Source organism: Bos javanicus, chromosome 14 (genome assembly GCF_032452875.1).
Source record: "Bos javanicus breed banteng chromosome 14, ARS-OSU_banteng_1.0, whole genome shotgun sequence".
NCBI lineage: Eukaryota > Metazoa > Chordata > Mammalia > Artiodactyla > Bovidae > Bos > Bos javanicus.
The window spans coordinates 2,348,746-2,375,986 of NC_083881.1; the positions used below are offsets into that span (position 1 = coordinate 2,348,746).

Genomic DNA, 27,241 nt, shown 5'->3' on the forward strand with positions numbered 1-27,241 from the left:
GATGAGAAACTGCCCGGAGGGGCCAGGTAGCTGCTGAACAGAGAGTCGCGGGAGGGGCACCGAGGGACAGTGGGGGCCTCCTGCAGCCTGGGGTCCCGACCCAAGCGTTTCTGCCTCCTCCATCTCCACAGTCACCTCCCTTCTCAGCAGCTCGGCCCCCCCACCCGCCGGCCCCCCACTGCACAGAGGGAAGGGCAGGGCGAGGGGGCCAGACTGAGTGTGACGTGGGCACAGGCTGCTGGCTGCGGGCAGGGCACCCGTCGAGGAGGAGGGGCGGGCAGGCCCCCGCAGCCCAGGCTCCCCACATAATCCCCTCCTGGCGCTGCACCGCCTCTTGGTTATTTTTAAAATCTCATTTTCAGAAAATGGAGAAGAAAACCTCTTTCTTTGGACTTTTTCCCCCTTTTTTTTCTGTGAAAGATTAGGAGAGGGGTGTGGAGGGAGGAGAGAGCCTGGAAGAGCGGGAGGCACCTCTGGCAGCGCGCCCGCTTGGGGGCCAGGGTCTCTGCTGACTGCCCCCCCCCCACCGCTGCGGCCCTAGAGACACAAGGCGGGACCCCTCCTTGGGCAGCCAGGTCTCAGCTGCTGCCTTTGCCCAGTGGGCGCGTTGTCGGTGCCGACTTTATACTGGAGCACAGCAGGGTGGTGGCTCTGGGTGTCCACCCTCATGGGGTGCAGGGCCTGTGGGGAGAAAGGGCCAACAGAGATCCACCCCCGGGCTGGGAGGCTGGGGGAGGGGCAGGAACTGCCTGGAGCAGGGCCGGGTGGAGGGCAGGGAGGGTTCTAGAGGCGAGGACTGCATGCATGGGCAGAGCCTGGTGAGCCTGGGTGGCTGGCAGGGGCTGACCTCAGGGACCAAGGAACCAGAGGGCCCGTCAGGCAGGTACCCTCACTGATGCCCCACAGGACACTCCACAGGGGAGGACCTCCCTGAGCCAGGAAGGCCTGGAGCCCGGGACTGGACTCCCAGCTCTGCTCCTGAGGCTGGGCCAGCTGTCTGCCAGCCTGCTAAGTTGCTCCCAGCTCTAACCCTATGGACTGAAACCCACCAGGCTCCTCTGTCCATGGGATTCTCCAGGCAAGGAGACTGGAGTGGGTTGCCATTTCCTCCTCCAGGGGATCTTCCCGACGCAGGGGTCGAACCCGCATCTCCTGCACTGGGGTCCCCAAGGGCGAATAGGAGAGTGCGGGATTTTCTTTAGGAAAGCAGGGGTGTGGAGGGGAGGAGGTGACTCCGGGTGAGGACCAGACCGCGCGGGCGGTTATGGCTGCAGGCGCAGAGATGGGCCTTGCAGGGGGAGAGACCGGGCTCAGCTCTTGATGCAGTGGGGATTTACAGCCAAGGAGCAGGGCGGAGGGGGTGGGGGCAGTCAGTGGATGGAAAATACCTAGCAGGAGGTATCAGGAGTAGGGAGAGTCTAGCTAGATCCACCTACCAGGGTTCTCACTGGAGGCAGGCCTGGTGCTCACACCTCACCTGGGAGAGAGCAGAGGATGAGGACCCTGAACAGAGGCAGGGGGCGCGGGGCAGGGGACAAGGAAGGGGGGGTTGTTCTTGCTAGAACTGCACTTCATGAGGAAGAGCAAGGATGGACCCAGGAGAAGGTTCCGGAGCCCGGCTAAAGTTTGGTCCAGCAAAGACTCTTTGTCAAGGGCATTCCAGGAGGAAGGCATTGCAGAGCCTCAGAGGGCTGGCCTGGCTGCGACTGGGAACTGAGGGGGCTGGGGTGGGCATGGAGGGGGACAGAAAGAAGCAGCCTGGGTAGCAGAGCAGGGGCTGGGCTGCTGGGCTCTGGGTCAGGCCGGTCCTCTCTGGGGCAGTAGCAGCAGCCTCCTCCCCAAAGGGTCCAGGCTGGAGCCCGCGAGCCGGAGTGTGCCAGGGGCCTGGGGAGTGGGATGCTGAGGCCCCCTCCCCACCGACTTGCGACTTGCCGTCTGCGCTCAGGAGGGCTGTGGCCCCAGGCGAGCCCATCTCTGCGGGAATGCCCGGCCGGCCCGCCCCTCGGGTCCCCCGCCTCGAGTCCTGCCTGGGCCCGCAGCGCCATCTGCCGGCGGGACGGGAAGGCTCGGGCGGAACTGGCCCGAGGCCCCTGGGGAGGGACGGGTACCCTGTGGAGGCTGGTGCGTGATGGTTCACAGGCCTCGTGCTCACCCTGGAGTGAGCTGTGAGGGCCTGGTTTTGAACCTGGCTCCACTGTTGACTGCTGTGTGACCTCCAGCCAGTTCCTGACCCTCTCTGAGCATCATCCCAATCGCAGGGAGGTGAGCACACCCGGCCTCCAGATTACTATGAAAAGTGGCCATGAGGCTGGGAGCCCACACGCGGCAGAGGTGGTCCCCCCCGGCGCTGAAGGTGCTCCCCAGTTTCTGAGAGGTTCATGGGGAAAGCAGGCAGGCGGCATGACCCAGCCGGGGACCTGCAGCCCTGACATCTCACCGTTTTCAAACATGGTGAAGGGTAGCACGAGATGGACAAGGATCAGACCCCAGGTCTCAGTGTCCCCTGGGGCTGGCACCTGTCCTCACAGGAGGCTCATCCACTCCCACCCTAACATCCAGCCCCCCTTGGACCCTGCAGGAACAGGAGTCCCCCCCGTCCCCAACCTCGCCGCAAGCAGCTCATCCATTGTCCATCTGGGGCTTGCTGGAAAGTTCTGTGGAAAACCTGCCTCCCTGTAATCCAGGTACATTCCAAGAGCCCAGAAGGCCCACTGGGAAGTTCTGGGGCCAGGACCCAGGAACCGACCCCTGCCCCCGGCTCATCCCCTTGGGGGCCGGCCTCTCTCTGTACCCTGCTTTCTCCTCCCTTCTGCCTGGAGCCCTAAGGAGGGGTGGGCAGCTATAGAGAACCCCAACCCAAGGCTTCCCTCTTGGCCCCGATTCCAAATTCCTAAGGGGAGGACCTGCTTGGCCCACCTTGCCCGGTCAGCCTGGTCGATGTCCAGCAATGGCTCACCAAAAAGAAAGAAGCCAAAGGCCCTGACTTGCAGCATTGCCCACGACCATGGTGTAAAGGCTCCCACACGGCTGGTCCCCGGCTGCCCCTGTGATGGATGGCATACAGAGTCTGGCAGAGATGCACGATACCGCCCCGTGACAGACAGAGACACGTAAATAACCTCTAGGACACAGGTGACAGTAAAATAGATGCAATTAGCAAGAAGTGATGGGCTTGGGGCACTTATTACCTCTGTTTATTAGTGTCCCTTCCGTTGTGGGCTTCTAAGGTGGTATTTAACAAGTAACCCTCAACTTGCTGAGCATTTAAGCACTGATCACACAAGTCTGTAGGCCACCAGACAGAGTGGCTACAGGGAGCCACCCTGGAGGCGTGGGGGCCCAGCCCTGAGAAGGGTCACTGTCGACACCTGTTCTGGGAGCTTTGTGGGATCCAGTCTCCCAGGGACCCTCCTTCGTGATTCATGGACCCAGCTTTCAGCAGTCCCTCTCACGGTGCTGAAGGATGGGCGAGGGCGAACCGGGCGACGAACAGGACTGTCCCAAGTGCTCCCATCAGAGTGAGCTGAGCCAAAGGCTTGGGGAAGACCCCATCCCCCAGCTGCCTGGACGAGCAGGACCCTGCCCCCCCTCATTCTCAGCCTCAGGCTCCTCCCCACACAGGGTGCGTATCCAGGAGCCCCATCTCATGGGACATCCTGAAGTTCTGCTGCAGTTAGCCCTGGTGCGGCTGCCCACCGAGTCGGACAGCCATCCTGTGTTGGGCACCCATCTCTTACCAAGCCCCTTTCGAGGAAAAGTGATTCAAGTCTCAGAACCAGCTGGGGAAGGGGCATCATCAGCTCCTGTTTCTAAAGAGGTCACAGCCTCGGAAAGGTCACCTGCCTGGCAGAGCCAGAGAGGCGGGGCTGACCCCCGGAGCAACTGCAACGCCCCCAAGGCCCCCGCGGTAGGCGGTTGCTATCTGTTGACTCTCTGGCTTCCTGCACACGGCCAGGGTCCCACACGTGTGTGTCTCCAGGATGCAGGGGCTGCAGGCACAGCACAGCTGCCAGGACTCCTCGAGATCAGGGCGGGCTGGGCTGGGGGTGGGCCGCCCACCAGCAGGTCCAGACACCAACCATCCGCTGCCTGGGGCCTCCTCGCCCCTCCACACGGGAGGACCCTGGGGCCTCTGGCAGCGGAGTCTGCTGACAAGCGTCCCTGTTGGGAGCCCTGGTCTGTCTTCGGGACCCAGCTCCCCTGTAGCCACGCAATTGGACCAGGGGACAACGAGCAGGCAGCCCACTGCGGACCCACCCAGAGGGCTTCCACCGGGAGGCCATTCAGTCCCAGCTCTGCTGCTTCCGGCATGGAGCACACAGTAAGTTACCCGTTGCTGTGGAACAAACAACCGCAGACTCGGGGACTTAAGACCACGCGTTTACTGCCTTGCTGCCCCTTGGGTCGGGAATCCAGGCAGGCTTTAGCTGGGCCTCCTGCCTCGGGGGGTCTCCAGGGTGCAGCAGCGTGTCAGCCGGATCCACAGGTGTCCAGAAGGAGACACCTAAGAACCAGAGGTGGAGGGGCACGCTGAGGGCATAGGTGTACACGCGCGCGCGCACACACATACACACGGGCTGTGCCCAGGACACAGTGTCCGATTCCACAGCCCTGTCTTTGGCAAGGTGCGGTGGGTGCTGCAAGCATTGTGACCTCAGGGGTGAGGTCAGGGCTGGCTGGGGCGGGGGAGGGGGAGCCCAGAGATAGAGCTGCTCGGCCGGGCATGAGGAGAGAGTGGGCAGTACCTCCAGACTGCACCCCAACATGGACGCGCAGCATTCAGAAAAGCCACACAGCCACGCCAGCACAGGCAGGACCTCCTCAGCCAGGTCCCAGAACCCCAGGTCAGCCCAGTGCCGGGCAGGGGCCCCCTGCAGGGCAGGGCAGCAAGGGGTGGACCCCCAGAGCCTGGGCCTAGGACGGAGGGGTCCTACAGCATGCCAGCAGCCCCCTGGAGTGGGAGTTGGGGGTGGACACTGACCTCACAGCCCTCAATGTGGTGGAGAGGAGGCTGGGGGGCGGCAGGGCGGGGCGATTGGGTGCAGGGAGAGAGGGGGTCTCGAGTTCCAGCATGGCCTTTGCCGTCACATCGCCTGTAGCTGCCGATGCTTGTGGGGACCAGCGATGTGAGATGGCGTGGACAGATGGACAGACAGTGGGCATGCTGTCCCTCTGCTGCCCGGAACCTCCACCTCGTCGAGAGGGCACAGCAGCCTGTTTCCTAAGAGACTTGAGGGATGTGCACAAAGGGGAGGCCCTCTGTGGCCTTTGTCGTCTGGGGTCCCTGCGCCCCAGGTGGGCACAAGGGCAGCTCTGCCTCCTGAGTCCAGCGGCAGGTCGGAAGCTGGCAGGCAGCCTCCCTCTCTGGGTCCCCAGGCCCACGGTTTGCTGCGTGGGGACTGGGGCACGTCGACTCTCCAGGCTGTCCCTGAGGGGGTTCCCAGGTGAGGTTCTTGCCTGTGCTTCCGTGGTCGTATCTCCCTGAGGGAGCCGCCCGACCCGCCTCAGAACACAGCTCTTCTGTTCTGCACCGTCGCTTCTGCCCGCTTGCTCAGGCCGGTCTCCCCTCTGCCGCATCCCGCCTCACGTCTAGGGCGAGAAAACGCTCCCCCTGCAGCTGTCTGCTAACTGCGTTCCTATTCTCCTGTCTTTTAAAATACACTCAATCCTGGTCGCTGTGGGACTGGGAGGCAGGTTTGGGGTGAGACACAGATCTCGCTGGTGGCTGTGGTCAACCCTGCCAAGGCCCCTCCAGGGTGCAGGGGGGGCCAGGCTCGGTGTGAAAGGCTGAGCCCTCCAGGAGCAGCACGGGAGTGGCTGGTTTTCTGAGAGGCCATAGGAAGGAGCGGGCTTCCCAGGTAGCCCTCGTGGGTAAAGAACCCACCTGCCGATGGAGGAGACTTAAGAGGTTCGATCCCTGGGTCAGGAAGATCCCCTGGAGGAGGGCATGGCAACCCACTCCAGTATTCTTGCCTGGAGAATCCCATGGACAGAGGAGCCTGGAGGGCTGCAGTCAATAGGGCCACAGAGAGTCAGCCACAACGGAGAGACTGAGTACGCACATAGGAAGGGGGGCCTTCCAGGAGGGGCGGTGTGTGTACTGAGCCCCAGTGGTCACATCCCTGGGATGCAAGCTTTGGAGTCGGATCCGGTCTGAACGGACGCTCTCCTGCAGAGGCTGTGTGTCCTGGGATGGGTCGCTGAGCCTCTCTGTGTCTCAGCACCTCGTGGGGTTGGTGTGAGGACATGGCACCTGACACAGGCCCATCCTCGTTGGCAGCGGTGGGGGCGCTGGTGAGGTGGGTGGTGGGCCAAGTACAGCCGGGAGAATCCCCTGCTGACCACACAGTCACTGGTCCCCAGAGAGGCAGACGGTGGGGAGGGGCAGAGGGAGCTCAGGCTGGATGTGGCCAGGGAAGGGGAAGGCCCCACACTCCAGGCAGGAAGGCCAGCTGGGAGGGGAGCTGAAGGTAGCAGCTCCAGGTGGCCGGGAGGACGGTCCCACTGTCCAGGGCTGACCTTGGCTCCTCCCAGGAGCACACCCCCAGCAGCATCCACTCACTCGGTCAGTCACTGGGCCTTCGCCCAGGCCCTTCCCTGGGACATGTGGGGGACCCAGAGAGAGATAACCAGCACACCTCCAAGGGGACTGGGAAGGAAAAGGCCCAGGGGTTGGTCAGTGGAGCCACCAGGGTTCCTGTGAGTTCAGCGGGAGCCAAGGAGGGCCATCAGTCATCAGGGAGCCAGGGGACACACCCCCTACTCTAAGATGCGCTGACCATGGCAAGCAGGCTGAAGGCGACTTCATGTGGCCCCCACAAGGGGTCGAGGAGGACGGGGAGGGGAAGGACACACGCTCTGGGCAGACAGAAGAGCGGAGGCCCAAGGTCAGCCAGAAGGGCTCAGACAACTGACCCGGTGTGGAGGCTGCAGAGGACAGACCGCCAGGATCCCAGTGAGCTGGAAGGGCTGGACCCAGAAGAGCCCAGCAGGGCTGATGGCTGCTCTGGACACATCACTCCACTGTTCTTTCCACAAACGTTTGCTGAGTTCCTGCGAGGAGTGCCAGGCATGGTTCCAGGTGTTGGGGACACAGCTGGAAACAAGACATGAAGAGCCCTGTCTCCTGGCTTGCATTCCGGTGGGGGAGACAGCAATAAACACCAGACAGGGCCCAGAGAATCATACAGTGTTACAAGCTGGAAAGGGGCGTGGGAGGAAATCGACCGGTCAGTGTGGGGCGAGGGTCAGATTTTAAAGAAGCTCATAGAGAAAAATACAACTGAGCAAAGAAGTGAAGTGGGGGTGAGGGGCTGAGCCGAGCAGCGCTCTGGAGGGAGGTTTTCACCAGATAGGAACAGCCAGTGCAGAGGTCCTGAGGTAGAAGTGTGCCGGCGGGTTCAGAAGTAGCGGGAGCCCTCTGCACCTAGGGTGGGTGGAGTGAGCAAGAAAAAGCCAGAAAAAGGGACTTCCCTGGTGCTCCAGAAGTTAAGACTCCGAGCTTCCACCGCAGGGGGCATGGGCTCCATCCCTGGTTGAGGAAATAAGATCCTGAAAGCACCAAAGATCCTGCATGCCACGGGGCATGGCCAAAAAGTGAAAAGTAAATAAATATTTAAGAAAAAAGAAATAGTAGAAGGAAATGAGATGGGGGGGTCATTTTTGTTCTTATTTCTTTTGTTCTTGGTTTGTTTTTTTTAGCTATGTTGTTGTTCAGTAGCTAAAGTATTTCTTATTTAAATGCAGTAAAATTCACCCCTGTTAGTGTCCAGTTCTACAAGTTTTTTCTTAATTAATTCAATTTTCTGGGGGCCATACTGCACGGCATGTGGGATCTTAGTTCCCTGACCAGGGATCGAACCTGCGCCCCCTGCAGTGGAAGTCCCAGTTCTAGACTGGGACTCATCGAGAGTCCCAAACTCTTACAGTGGTGCAGCCACGACCACACACAAGCTATGAAACGGCTCCATGCCCCCCTGCAAATTCCCCGTGCCCCTTCTTGTAATCAATCCTCCAGCAACCCCGCTATCCCCAGAAACTAGTGATCTGTTTTCTGCCTGTATAGTTTCACCTTTTCAGAATGTCACAAAAATGGGACAAGGCCGCACGTCGCTTTGGGGGTCTGGTTTCTTTCACACAGCGTAACGCATGTAAGCCTCCTCCATGTGGCCTCCGTCAGTCACTCCTCTCGTTACCACTGAGTAGTATTGCTGTAGGTCCTGAAATGCAGTTTTTGGTGCATTCACCAGTCGAAGGACATTTGGATTTTTTCTGTTTGGGGTTATTATAAAGCCACGGTAAACATCTGTGTACAGATTCTTGTGTGACGTTGTCATTTCACTTCGGTAAATGCCTGGGAGTAGAACAGCTGAGTTGGATGGTAAATGTAGGTCTTACTTTCCAAGAAAGTACCAAACTACCCTCCACGCTGGGTGTACCATTTTGCATTTCCGTGGGCAATGATGGAAACTCTAGTTACTCTGTCTTCTCACCAGCACTTGGTATTTTCTGGTTTTTCTTTTCTCCATTCAGGTAGATGTGTATTGATATCCCACTGGGGTTTTAATTTATTTCCCCCATGGGGAATGGTGTGGAACAGTTTTTATGGGCTTATTTGCCATCTGCTTTTCTCCTTTTGTGGAATGTCATTTGAATCTTTTTACCTGTATTTTCTTAGGTTGGTTGTGTTTTGTTCGTAAGGTATTTGTATATTTCAGGCACAGTCTTTTATCACGTATGTGATTTGCAAATTACTCCTCCAAGTCCAAAGCTTATCTTTTCATTTGTTGTAGCTGTCTTTCAAAAAGCAGACATTCTTAATTTCGGTGAACTTATTTACCAATTTTTTATTTTATGGATGGTACCTTTGGTGTCATATACGGGACTGCTTTGTGCAACTCAGGATCACAGAGATTTACTCCTAAATGTTCTTCTAAAAGTTTTAGAATTTTAGGCTTTACTTTAAGTCTGTGATCAATTTTGAGTTAGTTTATGTTTGTGAAAGTGATGTCGCTCAGTCGTGTCCGACTCTTTGCGATCCCATGGACTGTAGTCTACCAGGCTTCTCTGTCCATGGGATTCTCCAGGCAAGTGTACTGGAGTGGGTTGCCATTTCCTTCTCTAGGGGACCCTCCTGACCCAGGGATCGAACCCAGGTCTCCTGCATTGCAGGCAGATTCTTTACCCTCTGAGCCACCAGGGAAGCCCTAACCCTATGTTTATAGTGAGATAACTTTATGTTTGCAGTGAGATATAAATTGGGGTTTATTTTTTACATGTGTTTATCCAGTTATTGCAGCACCATTTATTGAAGAGACTGTCCTTTCTTAATTGAATTGCTTTTGTTGCACCTTTACCATAACACACGTGGGTCTTTTTCTAGGCTCTATAGTTTGCTCCATTTGTTTATATTTCTGTGCTTTCATCAATATCACACTGCACTGATTACTGTAACTTTATTACAAACCTCCAAATCAGCAGTGTCAGTGCTCCAATTCTTCTCTCAAAGTTACTTGGCTATCTTCATTCCTTTACTTTTCCATATAAATTTTAGAAACAATTTGTTGGCTACTACAAAAAAAAAATGCTTCTGGGATTTTGATGAAAATTGCATTGAATATTTAGAGAAATTTAGAGAAAATAGACAACAATGTTGAGTCTTCCAATCTGTGAACATGGTGCATCGCTCCATTTATTAAAGTCTTTATGTCTTTCAACAGTATTTTATATTTTACAGTATATAGATCTTACAATTATTTGATACATTTATACCTAAACATCTCATGATTTTTAGTGCTACTGTTTATAGTACCTTTTTATTTTAATTCCCAGTTCATTGCTGGTACCTAGAAATGTGACTGATTTTTGTACGCTGACTTTATATTTGCCAATTTGCCGAATTCACTTTTTTGTTCTGGTAGGGTGTTTTTTAGATTCTTTGGAATTTTCTAGTTAGATAATACCATCCTCTCGGCCTCTCCAGCACCTCCCTCCGTAAACACACGGGGCCATTCAGATGCATACACCCAAGGCCTCTTTTCCCTTTCAGAATCTCCTCCCACATCTCTGAATTCACAAAGAACCAGTCCTACATGACGGTACCTCAGAATTCTGCCCGTGGGGACAGACAGAGGCACCCCACCACCATCCTGCTCTGCAAGTCACAGAGCAGCCAGGCCGCCCTGATGCCCAAGGAGCACACGGCGTTCATCGAGGAAGCCTACAGTGCAGGTGATCCCCGGCCCCGGGACTCGTCCCAGCAGACCCCATCAGTCCCTCCACCTAAGGAAGTCCCGGGAACGAGGGCCAGAGCAAGCCCACCCTCCAGGACCTTGGGGTGTCAAAAGGCATGGATCTAGTGCAGCTTTCAGCAGGGCCTCCTGCGCATCCTCTTTGGCCTCCTCACACCTCCTGAGACACCATCAGAAGCCCCAGATGCCCTCTCTCAGCCCTTCCCTCCACACTCCTCCAACACCTTTCACACCCTAGAACCTCAACTCACACCTGGCCCTCTCACTGGAATGCTTATCCCCTCCTTCAAAGGATGACCTGCCTTAATCCTTGTAGGCAAAGCTAAAATGCCACCCTCTCTGGGAAGCCAGTCCTGACTGCCTTTCTGTCTTAGGATTCATCACCCCTCCACTCTCTGTGTGCCCAGGGCCTTTTAGACAACTTCCCCACAGAAAGTCCGCTGATACTGGGTAGGGCTCTCCTGGGCTGGAGGCTCCTTCAGAACAGAGCCGGGCCCTGACTCCCCTTGGAGCCACGCACATAGTCTTACAATAAATGAACACCACTGAATGTTGGGTGACTGGATGGAGGATGAAGCGGTGAGGAAAGAACAGATGGAGGGATGGAGGGATGAATGCTTAATTTATCAACAGATAAATTAAGGGTGGGTGGATGGGTAGATGAATTTTTAAATGGGTGAATGGTGAGTAGATGGATGGATAGATGGATTTAGGAATGGAAGGTCGGATGGACCGAAGGTGGATAGATGGATAAATTTATTCATGGATGGACTGATGAATGAGCATAAGGATGAGCAGGCAGGTGGGTGGACCGGTGGATTGATGGATAGAAAGACATGGATAAATGGGTGCATGGACAGATCGACGGACACATGGATGACAGACGAATGGGTGAATGAATGGGGGAAAAGGAGTGAACCGATGAATGGATCGAGTACTGCACGAGCGAGCGAGAATGCATTCCCTGCTTGCTTTCTTGCTTCTGATCTTCCCTTGAACCTCAGAAGGACTGGCAGAGCGGTTAGGAGCCCCAGGATCGCCAGCGTGTCCCCAGCCGAGCCCCGCCCCGCCCCACCCAGCCCGTGCCTGCCCTACCCCGCCCGTGCCTGCCCTACCCAGCCCCGCCCCGCCCCGCCCCTGCCCACCCAGCCCACCCCACCCAGCCCACCCCGCCCCGCCCCTCCCCTGCCCGCCCAGCCCTGCGGGTGCACCGTGGCCCCCACAGCGCACCCACCCTCACTCCTTCTACCTCAGCCATCTGCTTCAAGCTGCTCCGGGACCTCAGTGGTTCAGACTCCCTCCACCTGAGATACATCATCAAGAAAATCAAGAACATGGCGCACGGGGCCCCCAACCTGGTGCTAGAAACCATCCACGACTACTTTGTAAACAACCAGCAGGTGGGAGCTGTTAGGGCTCTTCAGGGCGGGCGTGGGGAGGGGAGGGCAGGGCTAGACCCAAAGCAGGTTCAGACCTTGGTTCCTCCGGACAGCAGAGCCATGATTTGGGGCAAGTCAGTCTCCCCATGTGTCCAGCGAGCCAGCAGGGGGTGGGTGGAAACTAGACCAACATGTGTGGATCATCCTCTGAACAGTCTCTATAGACTATCATGATTCTCAGAGATGAGAACGCTGAAACTTAGAGGAGGGAAGTAATTCGCCTAAAGTCACAGGGGAGGGATGATTGGGTGGATGATTAGGGTTAAGCTCTATCTGGATTTTTTAATGAATGGATAGATAAAAGAATAAATGGATGAACTGGTAGAATGCTCTTTAGACCCCCTGGTAGTTACCTGAGGATGGGGACAAGTGTTTATTCATCTGTGTCTGCAGAACCTAGTTCAGGGCTGTTCACAACGGTGTTGCTGCATGGATGACCAAATGTGTCCACTATGCTATCTCCTCGCTGGCCTCTTTACGCGCCGCCCCCTAACTGCTGCTCCCACGGCGACTCCCCACTTAATCAGACCCAACTTGTCCCTGAGCCTGTGTCCACCCTGCCACCCACAGATCTCCACCCGGCACAAGTTCCGGCTCTTCCACGTCCTAGGGGCAGTCATTGGAGCCACTGAGTCCCTGGAGGAGACCTGGGAGAAGTCCTTCATGCAGCTGGCCCTGGAGAACATGACCAGGTCCACGGTGAGTCTCCCCCACCACCCACCCCCAGCAAATAGGCCATTCCACAAAGGCTTCTGAGGTGCAGGCAGCTGCCCCGGGGACCCAAAGGATGCTGGCAATGCCCAGCCTTGTGGCTGACCAAGCGATTCTGCCCATTTTCTCATTTTCTTACCACCAGCCCCTTCAGAGGGACAGCCTCATGCACTCACTTTACAGCAGAGAAAGGTGAGTCTCAGAGAGTTCTTGGCCGGTCTGGGCGTCCCACGCATTCCCCAGGCAGTACCTCAGCCCTTGGCTGCCTGGCTCTGGGTCCCCGCCTATTGAAGACCTCAGGCTTGGACCTGGACCGCACATCCTCCAGCAGGTGGGGCAGGCGCTTCTCTGAGTGCACAAGCTGGTCCAGGACTCACAGGGAGAGCAAGTGCCTCCTGGCGCCTCCATCCTGCATGATGCCCAGCACATGCCTGGCTCCATTTTAGCCTCTGCTGGGTGGTCCTGCATCCTTTCAGTCCAGCTGCTTGGGTCCTTTGCTTCTGGAAGACGCTTCCCTGATTCCCCAGGACATCGTCCCCTGTGTTGCTCTGTACTAGGCTTCAGGAACGCCTGACTCTCAGACCCAGAGCTCTCTATAGTTCCCCATACTCTCATCCCACCTCTCTTTTTCCACCTCTCTGTCCTTCATTCTCCTCTCTGAGGAGCCATCATCTTCCAAATCTTTGACTGCATTTTCTATGCATATCCATGAGCCTTTAACTTTCAAGAGATCTTGGTCTTTGTCCTCAGAAAGTTCCCATTTCATCCTGTTAATAGCTTCACAGATGCAGTGTCTTCTCTTATCTCTCAGGATATTAAAGGGACTGTTTTGCTTCCAGTTTTCTCTCTCTGTTTGGCCTCTCTTTCCTCTGAGTAGCTTTTCTCTGGGTTTCATCAGGTTTGTGGTTGTGGCTATGGTTTTGATCCCTCCCATATGCATGGCCTTCTCTGTGTGGCCATCTGCCTGTGCTTAGGAGCTGCTGAGGTGCTCTGGGCACACAGGTGGGTGATGAGATTGGGGGTCCACCACAGAGTTACAAGGGGAGCCCTCTACTGTCCTCCACGTGTCCCTTGTCCCCATATCAGCACCTCAGTGACGTTCCTCTCGGGCCATCCAGATCTCCCAGGGAAGACCTGATCTGGGGCTCAGCCCCGCGTAGCAGAGTGGAGAACCTGACCCAGGAAGTGTCTGTCCCCTGCACTCGCAGGCCTGGCCTCCCCCGCCAGAGACCCTCAGCCTGGCCTCTCCAGAGACCCTGTGGGTGTGCAGGGTGGGGATCTGGGCGCTTGACTACTTCGCACACACTCCACCCTCTCTCCGGCCTCCCTAGCTGTAAGCATCTGGGAGACACACGCCCCGGGATTTCTATCAGACCATGTGTGGTGTCGGTGGAGGCCGGTTCTCAGCTTGCCCTACCTCCAGCTTAGGGCTCAGCCCAGTTACCTCACCCAGAGGGGTGGCTATCACCCTCAGTAAAAACCTCCTAAATGTAGAGTACTTGAGGTCTTTTCCTGAAAGAGCAAAATCAGATTCAACCCACCATCTTAACAAGAATCCCTCATAATCACCCTTTCAACAAATCATAAATGATATAACGATTTCACTTGATGACTCAGACAGCACTGAGAAAAGCCCTGGGTGTGGCAACACAGCGCCGGACAGTCTGAGGCTGCCCCTCGAGTAGAGCATGGTGGGCCTGGCTGGGGTGCAGGGAGGGTGAGGGGGCTGGCCAGCTGGGCCTCTGCCCCCGAGACGCTGACACTGACTCCTCAGGCCAGAGATCTCGGGACCGAAGCAGAGACTCTGTTTCTGAATCCCTGGTGGTTAAGACTCCAAGGCTATGATGTTGTCTTAAGCTCTCAGGAGTTCCGGAAAGAGGTGACATCGAGTAGAGCCTTCAGGATGCATGTCTAGAGTGTAGGTGTTGGAGCAAGCTTTCAAAATGGACTAGCGTTTGGATAGACAGGATGAGTGGGCACTGTGTTCCAGGTGGGAGACACGGCATATGTGCAAAGGCTCAGCAGCACGGATAATGACGATGGGTTTCTGGACCAGGAAGAGGCCCAGGGATGTGGACATTCACGTGTGATCCTGAGCCCTGGGGACGAGCCTCACCTTCACCCACCCGCTCTGCGTGTCGGGCTTCCTCAGCCTCAGTTTTCCATCCAAAACCTGGGTTGACAGTAGCTGTCTTGCCCACCAAACCAGACCCTGTGTGTGAGATGTCAAGGCTCCATCTGACCACCCACTCTTCCTTTCCGCCCCCCGCCCAGGAGCTGGAGGAGGCCTACCAGGACGCGGCCAGCAACGTGCTGGTGGCCATCTGCAGGCACTCGTGGCAGGTGGTGGCCCGGCACCTGGAGACTGAGGTCCTGTCGGGCGTCTTCCCGCACCGCAGTCTCTTCTACGTGATGGGCATCATGACCTCTGATGGTATGTCCTGCCCGCGGGGCCTGGGCCCAGCCACCCTCTGTCCGCAGGCTAGCAGGGGGCGGGGCAGGCCGTGAAGAGAGCAGGAGGGGGCCGGCAGGGCTGCTGACCTGTGGGACATACTCGGGACTGAGCATCAGCTGCACAACAGGGAAGCCAGCCAGATGGCCCCAAGCTGCGGCCCGGACACCCCCACGGCATCTGTGCTGCCCGTCCCGACGAGGCCACGCTCCTGCCCTTGGCATTTCAGCTGCCCGCCTGGACACAACCAGGGCGGAGCAAGGAGGTTCCAGGAGGAAGGGCTGCCCTGCCGTGGTCCGTTGGTTCCTGGCAGACAGACAGGCCGAGCTCACAGAGACTGTGCAACAGGCCTGGGCACCCAGCTGCACATCGCAGGCCCGGGAGGTCCATATTTCTGTGCCTCCTCCGTAGCTGCTGCCTCTGAGCCACTGGAAGGGCCACCTTGGATAGTGGGGGGTCTCTGAGGACCCCTGGGGAGGACTCATGTGGGGAGGTCTTACCAGGATGAGGCTCAGCTAACACTCTTTGAGTTCCTGTCGTGTGCCCGGCTCTGCCATCACAAGCTCACAGCCTCGCCAGGGAGGCAAACTCCACCTCTCATTCATTCATTCACAAGCATGAGCTGAGCTCACTGCTGCCCAGCTGTGGGGGTACTTCTGCCCTGGTGGCCATCAGGGAGGACTTCCCAGAGGAGGCAGCCAACTCTGAGCCATGCCTTGCATGCCATGAGTAGGGGTTGGAGGAGGAAATGGTGTGAGCACACCCAGGGGCCTTAGGGAGGAGCTAGTCAACAGCCTCAGCCCGAGAGTTGAGGTAGGGGGAGAAATGGATGTGGCGGTTCTGCTGTCTCCAGGGCGACCCAGAGGGGAGGCCTCAGAGGCTGTGCTTGGGAGGAAGGCTGGGAGGAGGCAGGCGTTAGCTTGGCTCGGCTTTGCACCCCTCCCCTGGAGCTGACAGGCTGGGTGGAGGTCCCTCTGTGCCTTGGGTCACCTCTGAGATCCCCCCAGAGCATTCCCTGAAGTGGCCCCTCTTTCTGAGGTTGGGTTTCCAGCCTCAAGCATAAAGGCTTTCCAGCGCCCCAGTGTGCCCTTCCCTGGGCTTTGTTTTCCCACCGTTGAGGAGACCCAAGCACGTCCCAGGGGACCATGCCCAGAGGGAGCCCTCTGTACCACTGTCTGAGCCTGAGGCCCAGAGAGGGAAATTAACCCACCTGAGGTCACACAGGATGGATGGCAGGACCACGACTCCAGCCCAGCGCTCTGGACACCCAAGTCCAGCTCACTATCCTTGGAGCTCACCTCCCCCAAGGAGCCAGACAAACCCAGGACAATGTAGTCCTGACTCAGTCATGTCCAAGGGATGGGGGAGATGGAGCCCAAGACCCAGCCCCAGCCGTGGACATAGGACCTGGCCTCCAGTGACCACCACCTCCACTCTCTCCCTCAGAGACTCTCTTCAAGGAGGGAGAGAAGGCTGGCTGGGAAGAGCAGCTGGCCAAGGTAGGGAAGGAGCCCAGCCACGGGGGCCTTCTGCAGGGATGATGGGGGGCGAGGGTGGGCACCCACTCAGCCCTGGGAGGGTGGAGGAGGCTCAGGATGGGAGGCAGAGGGCGGGCAAGGCTGGTACCGAGGAGCAGCAGGGTCCCTGGGGGTCAGGACGTGAACTTGTCTCTAGACACCTGGCACAGAGCAAGTGTCCAGCGCACACAAGGCCCTTCTCGCCACACAAGGCCCTTCCTGCCCGTCCTGGGATCTGGGTCCATGGCTGAGGGGCCCAGAGAGGATGCAGAGGCCAGACGGGAGAGCAGAGGGGCGAGGAGGAGGGCGGTGGGGACTGAAGTTGTCACAGCGAGGACGGGTGTCACGCTGCTCCCACTCCAACCACACACCACGTGGCTGGGAGAAGGGACGTTGGGCCCTGGCAGGCCTGGATTCCAGTCCAGATTCAGCCAACCACAGCTGTGTGTCCTGGGTGCCTACTTTGCCTCTCTGTACCTTATTTCCTCCTCTATCAAATGGGGGTGAAAGTGCCAACCTCCAGCGCTTGCTGTGAAATGACAGGAAGTGATCTACATGGTGTCTGGCACTGGGCGTGACAGACAGGAAGCCCTCACTCACTGCATTAGTTATTATTATCATATAGTAGCAGCAGAACAGTTGTAATTAAGTAGCATTTAGTGGAAATAACACCGCTAGCAGCAGCAATACAGGTAATTAATAGAAAAATAAGACAGAAAATCACTAAGTACATAGAAGACTTCAACAACATAATTAACCAAATTGATCTAATTGACGTTCTTTTCGAATGTAAATGGAACATTCACCAAGACAGATCGCTTGCTGGGCCATATATCAGGTTTCAATAAATTTAAAAGGACTGAAATCAAACGGAGCACATTCTCTGCCCAGAACGTCAATTAGAGATCAATACCAAAAATATGTCTGGAGAAATTCCAAATATTTGGAAATTAGACAACACTCTTTTAAGTAACCCACAAGCCATAGAAGAAATCACAAGGAAAATTAGAAAATATTTTGAAATGAATGGTAAAGAAAGCACAATATGAAAATTTGGAAATTTGGGGGACTCAACAAAAAACAATGCTTAGAAGAAAATTATATTTGTAGTGCCCATATTAGAAAAGAAAAAAGATAAAATCTATCATCTAAACTCCATTTTAAGGAGCCATTCCCCAAAGTGCAAACTAAGCCCAAAGTAGAAGAAAGAAAATAATAAAAAGTAGAGGAAAAATCAAATTTTTTAAAATGGACAAACAATAGAGAGTGAATAAAACCAAAAGTGGGTTTTTCAAAAATATTAATAAAATGATAAGCTCTTTGATAAGCTGATCAAGAAAATAAAAAATATTCATTATCAGTAAAGGTGGAATATCAGTGAACAACCTTTAAACATCTGGAGAATGTTTGGATAATAAAATATGATTCCAATAAATTAGGCAATTTAGATTGAATAAACAAATTCCCTAGAAAACACAAACCACAGAACTGACAAGAGAAGAAACAGAGGATCTGAGTAGCCCTGGATAAAAGAAATTGGCGTCATATTTTATAAACCTTCCCACAGGCTTCGCTGGTTAATGCTATCACAAGTTAAAGTGTCAGTTGCTCAGTCGTGTCTGACTCTTTGGGACCCCAAGGACTGTAGCCTGCCAGGCTCCTCTGTCCACGGGATTCTCCAGGCAAGAATACTGAAGTTGGTTGCCATTCCCTTCTCCAGAGCATTTTCCCAACCCAGGGATTCAACCTGGGTCTCCTGCTTTGCCGACAGATTCTCTACCGTCTGAGCCACCAGGGAAGCCCATCACAATTTAATGCAGAAATAATACCAACTCTGTCCAAATTCTCTCAGAAAATAGAGGAAGAAGGAACACTCTTGAAACCATCTGATGGAGCCAGCACAACTCCAACACCAAAGCTGGAAGAAAACATTACAAGAAAGCTACAGACCAATATCTTTTATGAGGATGAATTCAAAAATATTTAGCAAAAGATTAGCAAGAAAAATCTGCCTTTTTGTTCACCCGCCTGGAATCTCTAGCATCCCAGCCCTTTGGGGTTTTTACAGAGACCTTGTTAATAGGTGTGATTCACGAAACCGCCGACAGCTGATAATGAAAGTCCACCTGTCACCCTCTCTGAAGGTGCAGATGTGGGTCAGAGTTCCAACCGTCGATCCAGGATGGGTTCTCCTGGCAACTCGCCCTCATCCTGGGTGGAGAGCCAGGGGCTTTCCAGAAGTGGAACCAGGCTTCTTGTGAACAACAAAAGACCTTTACTGCTCTCATCACTTAGGAAAGGGTTTCAGAAGCTCTGTGCCAGAAGAAGATGAAGACCACGTGTATATTTTTATCATAAGTCCCAGCGTCACATTGAGGAAGGCCCTTCACAGAGCAGGAATAGGAGGGAACGATCGTCTGTGGAAGCCCAGCCACTCACACACCTAATGATGAGTGAGTGACGCCTTCCCACTGAGATCAGAATGAGGCAAAGAGGCCCACAGTCTCCACTTTCGGTCAATATTGCACTGAAGTCCTAACCAGGGCAGTAAGCTAAGAGACAGGTGAAAACAGATGTACGGATTACAGTGGAAAATGAAAAACTTTCTTTGCAGACAACATAATTGCATACACAGAAAATCTCAGTTTTTTAAATTCTGGAACTATTAATTACTATTAATTACTAATAATTGAATTTAGCAAGATCTCAGGATATAGAATCAATATGCAAATGTCAACTGAATTTCTGTGTACTAACAATAAACAATTGGAAAATAAACTTCTAAAAAACTATGATGCAGTCACATTTAAAACATGAAAGACTCAGACAAATTTAACAAAATATGGGCAAGATCTTTACAAAACACTGCAAAAAGAAATTAAAACCTAAATAAATGCAGATAAATGATCATGGATAACAAGAGTCAATAATGTTAACATGTCAATTCTAAAAATTGATTTGTGTATTGCCAGTGTGATGCCAACCAACTTCATTATAGAATTAAATAAAATCTATAATTTAAAATTTTATATGGAAATTTCAAAAGACCTAGAATAGCCAGAACAATCTTGGAAAAGAGCATAATTACAAGAATTACACTAGCTGACTTCAAGATTTCCTATATAGCTACAATCAACAAGATAGTGAGAATTGACAGAGATAGAATAGAATCGCCAACATAAAACCACACTTACGTGATCGATTACTTTTTTATTAATGGTACCAAAGCAATTCAATAGGGAAGGTCTTTTAAACAAATGGCTCTGCAACAATCACCTATCTGGGGGGTAAAAAGGAACTTTAATGCCTGCCTCGAACCATTCACAAAAGTTAATTTGAGATGGGCCCAAGGCCTAAATATTAAAAAACAAAAAAGCTTCTTGAGGAAAACACAGGGGCAGGTAAATATTTCTTGGAACCCAGAAATCACTCAGCATAAAAAATTTTTTAAATGGATGAATTGGATTCTATCTGAATTAAAGCTTCTGCTCATCCCACAATACTATGAGGAAAGTGAAAAAGGGGAAATCAGAGACACAAAGAAAATATTCACGAGACATATCTCTGACAAGAGATTGTATCCAGAATAAATGAAGAACTCTTCCAAAAATCAGGGAGAAAAGACTAACAGCCCAACTGCAAAAGTGAACAGATTTAAGTAGGCATGTCACAGAGGAAGGCAGATGAATGACCAAAAGCCAAAGACACAACCGTCAGCATCTTGAATCCTCAGGGAAATGTCAGTTAACATCCGGGAGCAGCCTCTACGCACCCACGGACAGACCTCATAGGAGAAAGAAAGGCTCAGCCAAATGCTGGTGAGGAAGTGCCCGCTGTAGGTGGGATGGGGAAACCTGCTTGGAAAACTGGCATTTTCTTATACAGTTAGGACTCGGGAGTTCTACTTTTAGGTACTAACCCCAGAGGCACGAAACACTCATACACAAAATTACGCACAGAAGCATGTTCCCGGCAGCCTTATTCCTAAGAGCCTCAGACTAGGAACAACCTGTACTAGGCAGACTCATCCCCTCCCAAAGACCTGAAATCAATTACTTACTCACCCACCGAGGAAACTGGAGAAAGGAGAGCGAGTTACACTGAAGCTGAGCAGCAGAAATAACAAAAGTCAGAGCAGAAATAGAGGCGTCAACTTGAACAAGCATGCAACAGCACGGCGAATCTCAAACACACACTGAGGGAAAAACACCAGACACAGGGCTTCCCCGGTGGGTCCGGTGGTTAAGAATGGCTTCGCAATGCAAGGGACATTGGTTTGATCCCTGGTCCGGGAAGATTCCACATGCCTCCTCTCTGGAGCCGGCGAGCCGTAGCTATGGAATGAAGCCCAAGCTCCTAGAGCCCGAGCCCCGCAAGCAGAGAAGCCACTGCAGTGAGAAGCCCGTGAGCCACAATTAAGAGGAGCCCTCAGCTAGAGAAAGCCCACTCACAGCGGCGAAGACTACAGCCGAAAAATGAATCAACACATCTCTTTAAGAAACATCAGACACAGAAAAGCACACATCACACGATTCCAGTCGTACGAAATTCTAGAAGAGGCAAAATTAACCTTATGGCAGGAGAACTAAATCAAACCGGCCTTGTGGGGATGGAGATTAACTAGGAGGGAGCACGAGAGAGCTTTCTGGGGCAGTCAGAAATGGTCCAGATATTGACGGGGTGAGACATTACTTTGCCGACAAAGGTCCGTCTAGTCAAAGCTATGGTTTTTCCAGTAGTCATGTATGGATATGAGAGATGGACCATAAAGCTGAGCGCCGAAGAATTGAAGCTTTTGAATTGTGGTGTTGGAGAAGACTCCTGAGAGTCCCTTGGATTGCAAGGAGAGCCAACAAGTCCATCCTAAAGGAAATCAGTCCTGGATATTCATGGGAAGGACTGATGCTGAAGCTGAAGCTTCAATACTTTGGCCACCTGATCTGAAGAACTGACTGGAAAAGACCCTGATGCTGGGCAAGATTGAAGGCAGGAGGAGAAGGGGGCAACAGAGGATGAGATGGTTGGATGGCATGACATTTAGTTCATGTCCATCGATGACTCGATGGACATGACTTTGAATAAGCTCCGGGAGTTGGTGATGGACAGGGAACCCTGGCATGCTGCAGTCCACAGGGTCACAAAGAGTCGGACACAACTGAGCGACTGAACTGAACTGAGACATACGTACGTTTGTCAAAATTCATTGCACTACACACTGATGATACACGTGTCTCACTGTACGTTAAATAGACCTCAATATTAAAATATTTTCCAAGCAAGAGTACTGGAGTGGGTGCCATTGCCTTCTCCAATTAAAATATTTAAAGCTTTAAAGAAAATTTTGGAAACAGATGTGTTTCAAATTTCAAAATATTTCAAAATATAAAAAGAAATATGGGGCCCGCCTTATATATTCTGTAAACATTCTTAGCAGGGTCTAGGACTGATGCAGAATCAGATAGATGACTATCTCTGCTACAGAAACATGCAGAATTCACACTAATTCCCATAAATAGTGTTGTAGCAGTTTGGGCTCCGCTTTGGCCACCAGATGCTGGTACATGATGCCATGAAAAAAAGAGACACCGAAGGTTTGGGGGAGGGGACAGAAGCCCCTGGTGCTTCTGGAGAAATTAGGAGCTTCTAGGAGGCTGGGGTTCCCTGGGCATTCAGCAGACACCTGTCCTGTGGGCATATGGGAGAGCCACCCAGGTGTTGCTGCACCCTAGCAAATGGACCAGATGTGGGGCACGACTGAGGCAGACAGGTTCCTCTGGATTCTGCCCTGGTGTGCGTGCATGCTGAATTGCTTCAGTCATGTATCTGACTCTCTGCAACCCTATGGACTGTAGCCCATCAACCTCCTCTGTCCATGGGATTCTCCAGGCAAGAAGGTGTAGGTTGCCATGCCCTTCTCCAGGGGATCTTCCCAACCCAGGGATCAAACCCGCATCTCATGCTTCCTGCACTGGTGGGCTGGTTCTCTACCACCAGCACCACTGGGAAGCCCTGGAGGAGTGGAGCTGGCCAATGTGCAGTGAAAGCATTAGTCACTCAGTCACGTCCCACTCTTTGCCACCCCATGGACTGTAGCCCGCCAGGCTCCTCTGTCCATAGGAATTTCCAGGCAAGAGTACTGGAGTGGGTAGTCATTCCCTTCTCTAGGGGATCTTCCCAACCCAGGGATAGAGCTCAGGTCTTCTGCATTGTACGCAGATTCTTTACCATCTGAGCCACGAGGGAAGCCCTAGGCTAGAGCAGTTTCCATTTCCAGGTCCAAGGGTGCATCACCAGAGGGGGTGCAGACAGTCCTGCCTGCAGAGGGCGCCCTTGTCTCCGAGTATGGCCCTGCTACTGCTCCTTTAGGGTAGATCCCAGAAACGGAATTAATTGGGGAAATGGATGCATATAAACTATAAATTTTAGTTACCATTGCCCAAACCTGCACTTTAACGTGATCCAATCACCTCCAAAATGTGATGCTTTTACTATTTCTCAATCTTGGCCAAAATGATACATCATCTTTAATTTCCATTTCTTAAATATTAGTAGGGTTGAGTTTGTATATCTCCATTTTTAACTGGATTGTCATCTTTTTCTTATTGGTTTATAAAGTGCTCTTTATCAATGATATTAACTCTTGGCAACAGATCACAGAAAGAAAAAAAATTCCTGTGTCTTTCAACTTTATGGTGATTTGGCTAAACAAACTTCTTGAAATTCTTATCTTCACATTTACCAATCCTTCTTTTAAGGTATTTGTGTTGGGAGCATAATTAAAAGGAGTCTCTCCATCAGAAAAAAATCTTAGGATCAAAATCTTAGACGACTTCTATTGTGGAAACCAGGAACACTGAAAATAGAGAGGCTGTGTATTTATCATCATAAAATGATGCAATGTTAGGGCTTTTAGGACTTTATGTTTAGAAGGGACTTCTCATTCATTTATTTGATCATTGGTTCATTCATTCCTTCATTCAAAAATACTAAGAGTGTCAACTACTTGTCGGGCACTGTTTTAGGTACTGGGGAGACATCCATGAGGAAACAAGACCAACCTTGCCCCCAGGCACCCACACTCTGGTGCAGCCACCTTGAGGGGACACGCCACTGGGCCTCTATGACAGCTGAGCCCTGGCCCAGCCCTGGGGACATGGTCAGGCTCCTGGTTTCTAGCCCCTCCTTGAGAATCTTCAGGGAGGGGCAGCTTGAAGAATGAGTTTCTCGTCCCCAACAGCGAGCAAACAAGTCAGAGAGCAGGCCCTGGAGCCTCAGGAGACGGAAGCAGGGAGGAGGACGGGGAGTCAGGACCCCAAGCGGTTAGGGGCGGGCCAGGCTGGGGGAGACTCACAAGGTGGAGACAGAGACCCTCTGCCCGCCCACCCATCTGCTTACAGATGGCCATCAAGTCGGTGCCGTTTCTGAACAAGGAAGGGTGGTCCAAGGAGCTGCTGGGGGCACTCACGAGGCCCGACCGGACACAACAGGAGCAGCCCCCGGAGAAGGTGGGCCACCCCCACCCCTGGTGCGCACCGCACAGGCCCAGGGGCTCTGTCCATGGGCCCATGCCCAGCGCAAGCCCCAGGCCCCCGAAAGAAACAGAGGGCGGGGGCCAAGCGGTAGGACTTGCAGCCACACCCTTGACGCTTCACCACCAGGCCAGCGATTGCTGGTCACAAAGCAGAGGGGTGAGGGGGCCTGCACGGGGGAAGTGGCAGCCTGCCCAGTGGACAGGGGTGCAGAGAGGGGGTTCAGGCTCAAGACAGGAAGCTGAACGCTTCCCCAGGCCTTCCTGTTCATCTACTATGGGCTGATGCTTCAAGCCGAAAAGAACGGCACCAACGTCAGGACACACCTGAAAACCCTGCTGGAAACGTCCCACCAGTGGCCCAAGCAGAGGGAGGTAAGGCTGTGGCGGCCACTCAGTGCCAACTGTCTGACCCTGACCACGAGATTAGCCTGAGCCTGGCCACACTCTAGGCCCTGACCTGAGCCCTGACCCTGGTCCCACTCTGAGCCCTGACCCTGGTCCCACTCTGAGCCCTGACCTGGTCACACTCTGAGAGCCCTGACCCTGGTCACACTCTGAATCCTGACCCTGGTCACACTCAGAGCCCTGACCTGGTCACACTCAGAGCCCTGACCTGGTCACACTCTGAGAGCCCTGACCCTGGTCACACTCAGAGCCCTGACCCTGGTCACACTCTGAGCCCTGACCCTGGTCACACTCTGAGCCCTGACCCTGGTCTCACACTGAGCCCTGACCCTGGTCACACTCTGAGCCCTGACCCTGGTCCCACACTGAGCCCTGACCCCCATCACACTCTGAGCCCTGACCCCGGTCCCACTCTGAGCCCTGACCCTGGTCCCACTCCAAGCCCATCACAACTGTGTCCTCTTCCTTGTCACCTGGACCCGCATTCTGCACTCTGGCGCAGGGCTTGAGACCTGGGGGTGGGGAGGCAGCAGTAGCAGGGCTCCACAGAGTCACCTCTCCCCCAACCCTACCCTCGCCTCCAGCCCCCATAAAGAGACGCCCCATAATGCTCGGCTCAGATGTGTGTGTCCTCCCAGCCTGGTGGCAGGCAGGTGCCCTGTGCCCTCTGATAAATTCCCTCCCTTCCTGGGCCTCAGTTTCCATACACCCAGGTGAGGGGTAGGCCGGATCCTACCAGCCCACGTCAGTGAGCCCTGCCCCCCGCCCCCTGCCCCGACAGGGCATCGCGCTCACCGTGGGGCTGGCCGCCACCCGCCACCTGGACCACGTCTGGGCTGTCCTGGAGCAGTTTGGCCGGAGCACGCCCATCAGGTGGAGCCTGAACAGCTTCTCCCCCAAGGTGCTGGCTCTCCGGCCGCTGGAGGCCTGGACTGCAGACAGGGATGCTGGGCCTCCGTGGGGTGGGGGCTCCTGGGGCCAATTAGGGGGAAAGGCTGTGGGCCAGGGCCCCCGGCCTTCGGCCCACCTCTGCAGCAGCGGCGTGGCCCCTACGTCGCACTTTCCCCCTCCTCAATGGTGCTCCCTCTTTCCCACTGGGCTGCAGGGAGCCCAGCTGTGAGGCCAACACAGGATAGCTCCCGCGTGGCTGCCTGCCTGCCGCGTGGTGGTTAGTGGCTCTTTGATCCTGGGCCTCGTCCAAAGCAGGAGACAAGGGCCCGAGGCCAGCCCCGGGGAGCTCCCAAGGCGGAAGCAGTGGCAGCAACCCCAGGAGGCGAGCCAGGATAGGACAGAGGGGGGATGAGTGAGAACCAGGACCACGGCCGAGGTCCGGCCTCCTCCTCCCAGTGCCGCACGTGGCGGGTGGTAGAGCAGCAGCTGGGACCCGAGGCTCAGACCCCCAGAGAGGGTCTAGTCACTGACAGACCGCAGGATCACAGTGTCCTCAGGGGCATCGAGGGCCCCCACTCTCTGGGTCTCACCTGGAGCCAACGTGCCGGGTACCCCATCACTGTCTGTCTAGGTCCAGACACGCCCTCCCAGGCCCCCTACAGCCTGAGGTGGGACAGAAGGGGGCCAGGTCCTGGGCCCCTGGGGAGGGGCCACCCCAAGGCTGGAAGGGTGAGGGGCTTAGATTCTAGCCTGTTCTAGCAGAGACAAGCACCCCCGGGTACACCTCCAAGTGACCCCACGAGACCCAGCCCACTGCCCCTAGGGAGACAGCCCCATCTCCCCTATTTCCTTGTGAGATAAACTGAGGTCCGCCCTGCCTCCAGGACCCCGCTAGTGGCTCGGGTACCTCCCGTCACCAGACCCCCAGGGGAAGGCTCAGCAGGGCCCCCATGCGCCTGACCTGCCCCGCCCCCACCCCACTGTGCCCAGAACTCGGGGGACCTGCGGTGGAAGTGGGCGAGCAGCACCATCCTCCTCGCCTACGGCCAGATGGCAGACAAGGCCAAGGCCCAGATCCTCCCGTGGGTGGACAACATCCTGTCCCGGATGATCTTCTTCTTCCACTACAGCTCCTGGGTACGACCCCCGGCCCACTTCAGAGCCCACCAGAGTGGGGTCAGGATTAGACCTCCCAGGGCCCCGGAGACCACCAGAGCAGGGTCAGGATTAGACCTCCCAGGGCCCGGGAGCCCACCAGAGCGGGGTCAGGATTAGACCTCCCAGGGCCCAGGAGCCCACTAGAGCGGGGTCAGGATTAGACCTCCCAGGGCCCCAGAGCCCACCTCCCCACCCCACCCCAACGTGGGCCTGGCCTCCTCCTCATCCTTCCCACCTAATGCTTCATGGGTTTTCATGAGGATCCCAGCCCTCTGCCTCCCCCCGAAAGCAAGCCCTGGGTTCTCACTTGGGGGAACTGGATGCCCCATGATGACAGCCCCCTGACCCTGCACCCCGGGAACAGTGAGGGGCCAGGCAGCCCTGTGAGGCCACCGCACACTTGATCCTTTGGGCCTGGGGTAGCCGCATATCATGAGAAGCTGGACACTGGGCTTCTTACAGCACTTCCTGATGCTTAAGCATCATCAACTATTCACATTGTTAAAAAAATCACATGGGTCGTCCCCATCCCGGAGCCTGTGCAGCCCCAGCCGGAGTTCTCTGCTGTCTCCCCCATCAGCAGTGGCCCTGCCACCACCTGTGACAGTGGCCCTCCTGCTCTCCCACCCCTCTGGTACTCCCACTCCCCGACCTGCCCCCTTGCTCCACTGTCCGACCCCAGGACGAGACCCTGAAGCAGAGCTTCCTCACGGCCATACCCATGCTGGTGGGGGCCATCAACCGCAACGAGGGTGCCCAAAGCTACGAGTTCTCGCAGGTGTCCGAGCTCCTCGAGTGTCTGATGGTGAGTGCAAGGTCCTTGGGCAGGGGAAGGGCTCCCCAGGGATGGACCAGGCACCCCCCTCAAACAGCAGCACTCACGAGAG

At 54.6% G+C, this 27,241-nt stretch overlaps 1 protein-coding gene and 1 long non-coding RNA gene across 6 annotated transcripts in view; one reads left to right on the forward strand and one right to left on the reverse strand.

The window, feature by feature from the left end:
- Positions 1-4,367: 4,367 nt before the first annotated feature.
- On the reverse strand, positions 4,368-5,203 carry LOC133260292 (uncharacterized). The gene is made up of 2 exons (XR_009740722.1): positions 4,982-5,203; positions 4,368-4,504 (listed from the first exon to the last, which is right to left on the reverse strand). It is a non-coding gene; the product is annotated as an uncharacterized LOC133260292 (long non-coding RNA).
- The window catches only part of LOC133260282 (maestro heat-like repeat family member 5), a 60,837-nt gene continuing 38,099 nt past the window's right edge, over positions 4,504-27,241 (forward strand). For 4 of the 5 annotated variants that reach the window (XM_061438464.1, XM_061438465.1, XM_061438467.1 and 1 more), the window contains exons 1-11: positions 4,504-4,844; positions 10,049-10,230; positions 11,505-11,650; positions 12,260-12,388; positions 14,675-14,834; positions 16,299-16,351; positions 23,767-23,874; positions 24,156-24,272; positions 25,087-25,206; positions 26,187-26,333; positions 27,037-27,159. In XM_061438464.1, coding sequence (XP_061294448.1) covers positions 4,765-4,844; positions 10,049-10,230; positions 11,505-11,650; positions 12,260-12,388; positions 14,675-14,834; positions 16,299-16,351; positions 23,767-23,874; positions 24,156-24,272; positions 25,087-25,206; positions 26,187-26,333; positions 27,037-27,159 — 1,365 coding nt within the window. In that variant the 5' untranslated portion in view covers positions 4,504-4,764. The remainder of the gene's footprint in view (positions 4,845-10,048; positions 10,231-11,504; positions 11,651-12,259; positions 12,389-14,674; positions 14,835-16,298; positions 16,352-23,766; positions 23,875-24,155; positions 24,273-25,086; positions 25,207-26,186; positions 26,334-27,036; positions 27,160-27,241) is intronic. The other variant, XM_061438468.1, reaches the window with a different exon arrangement.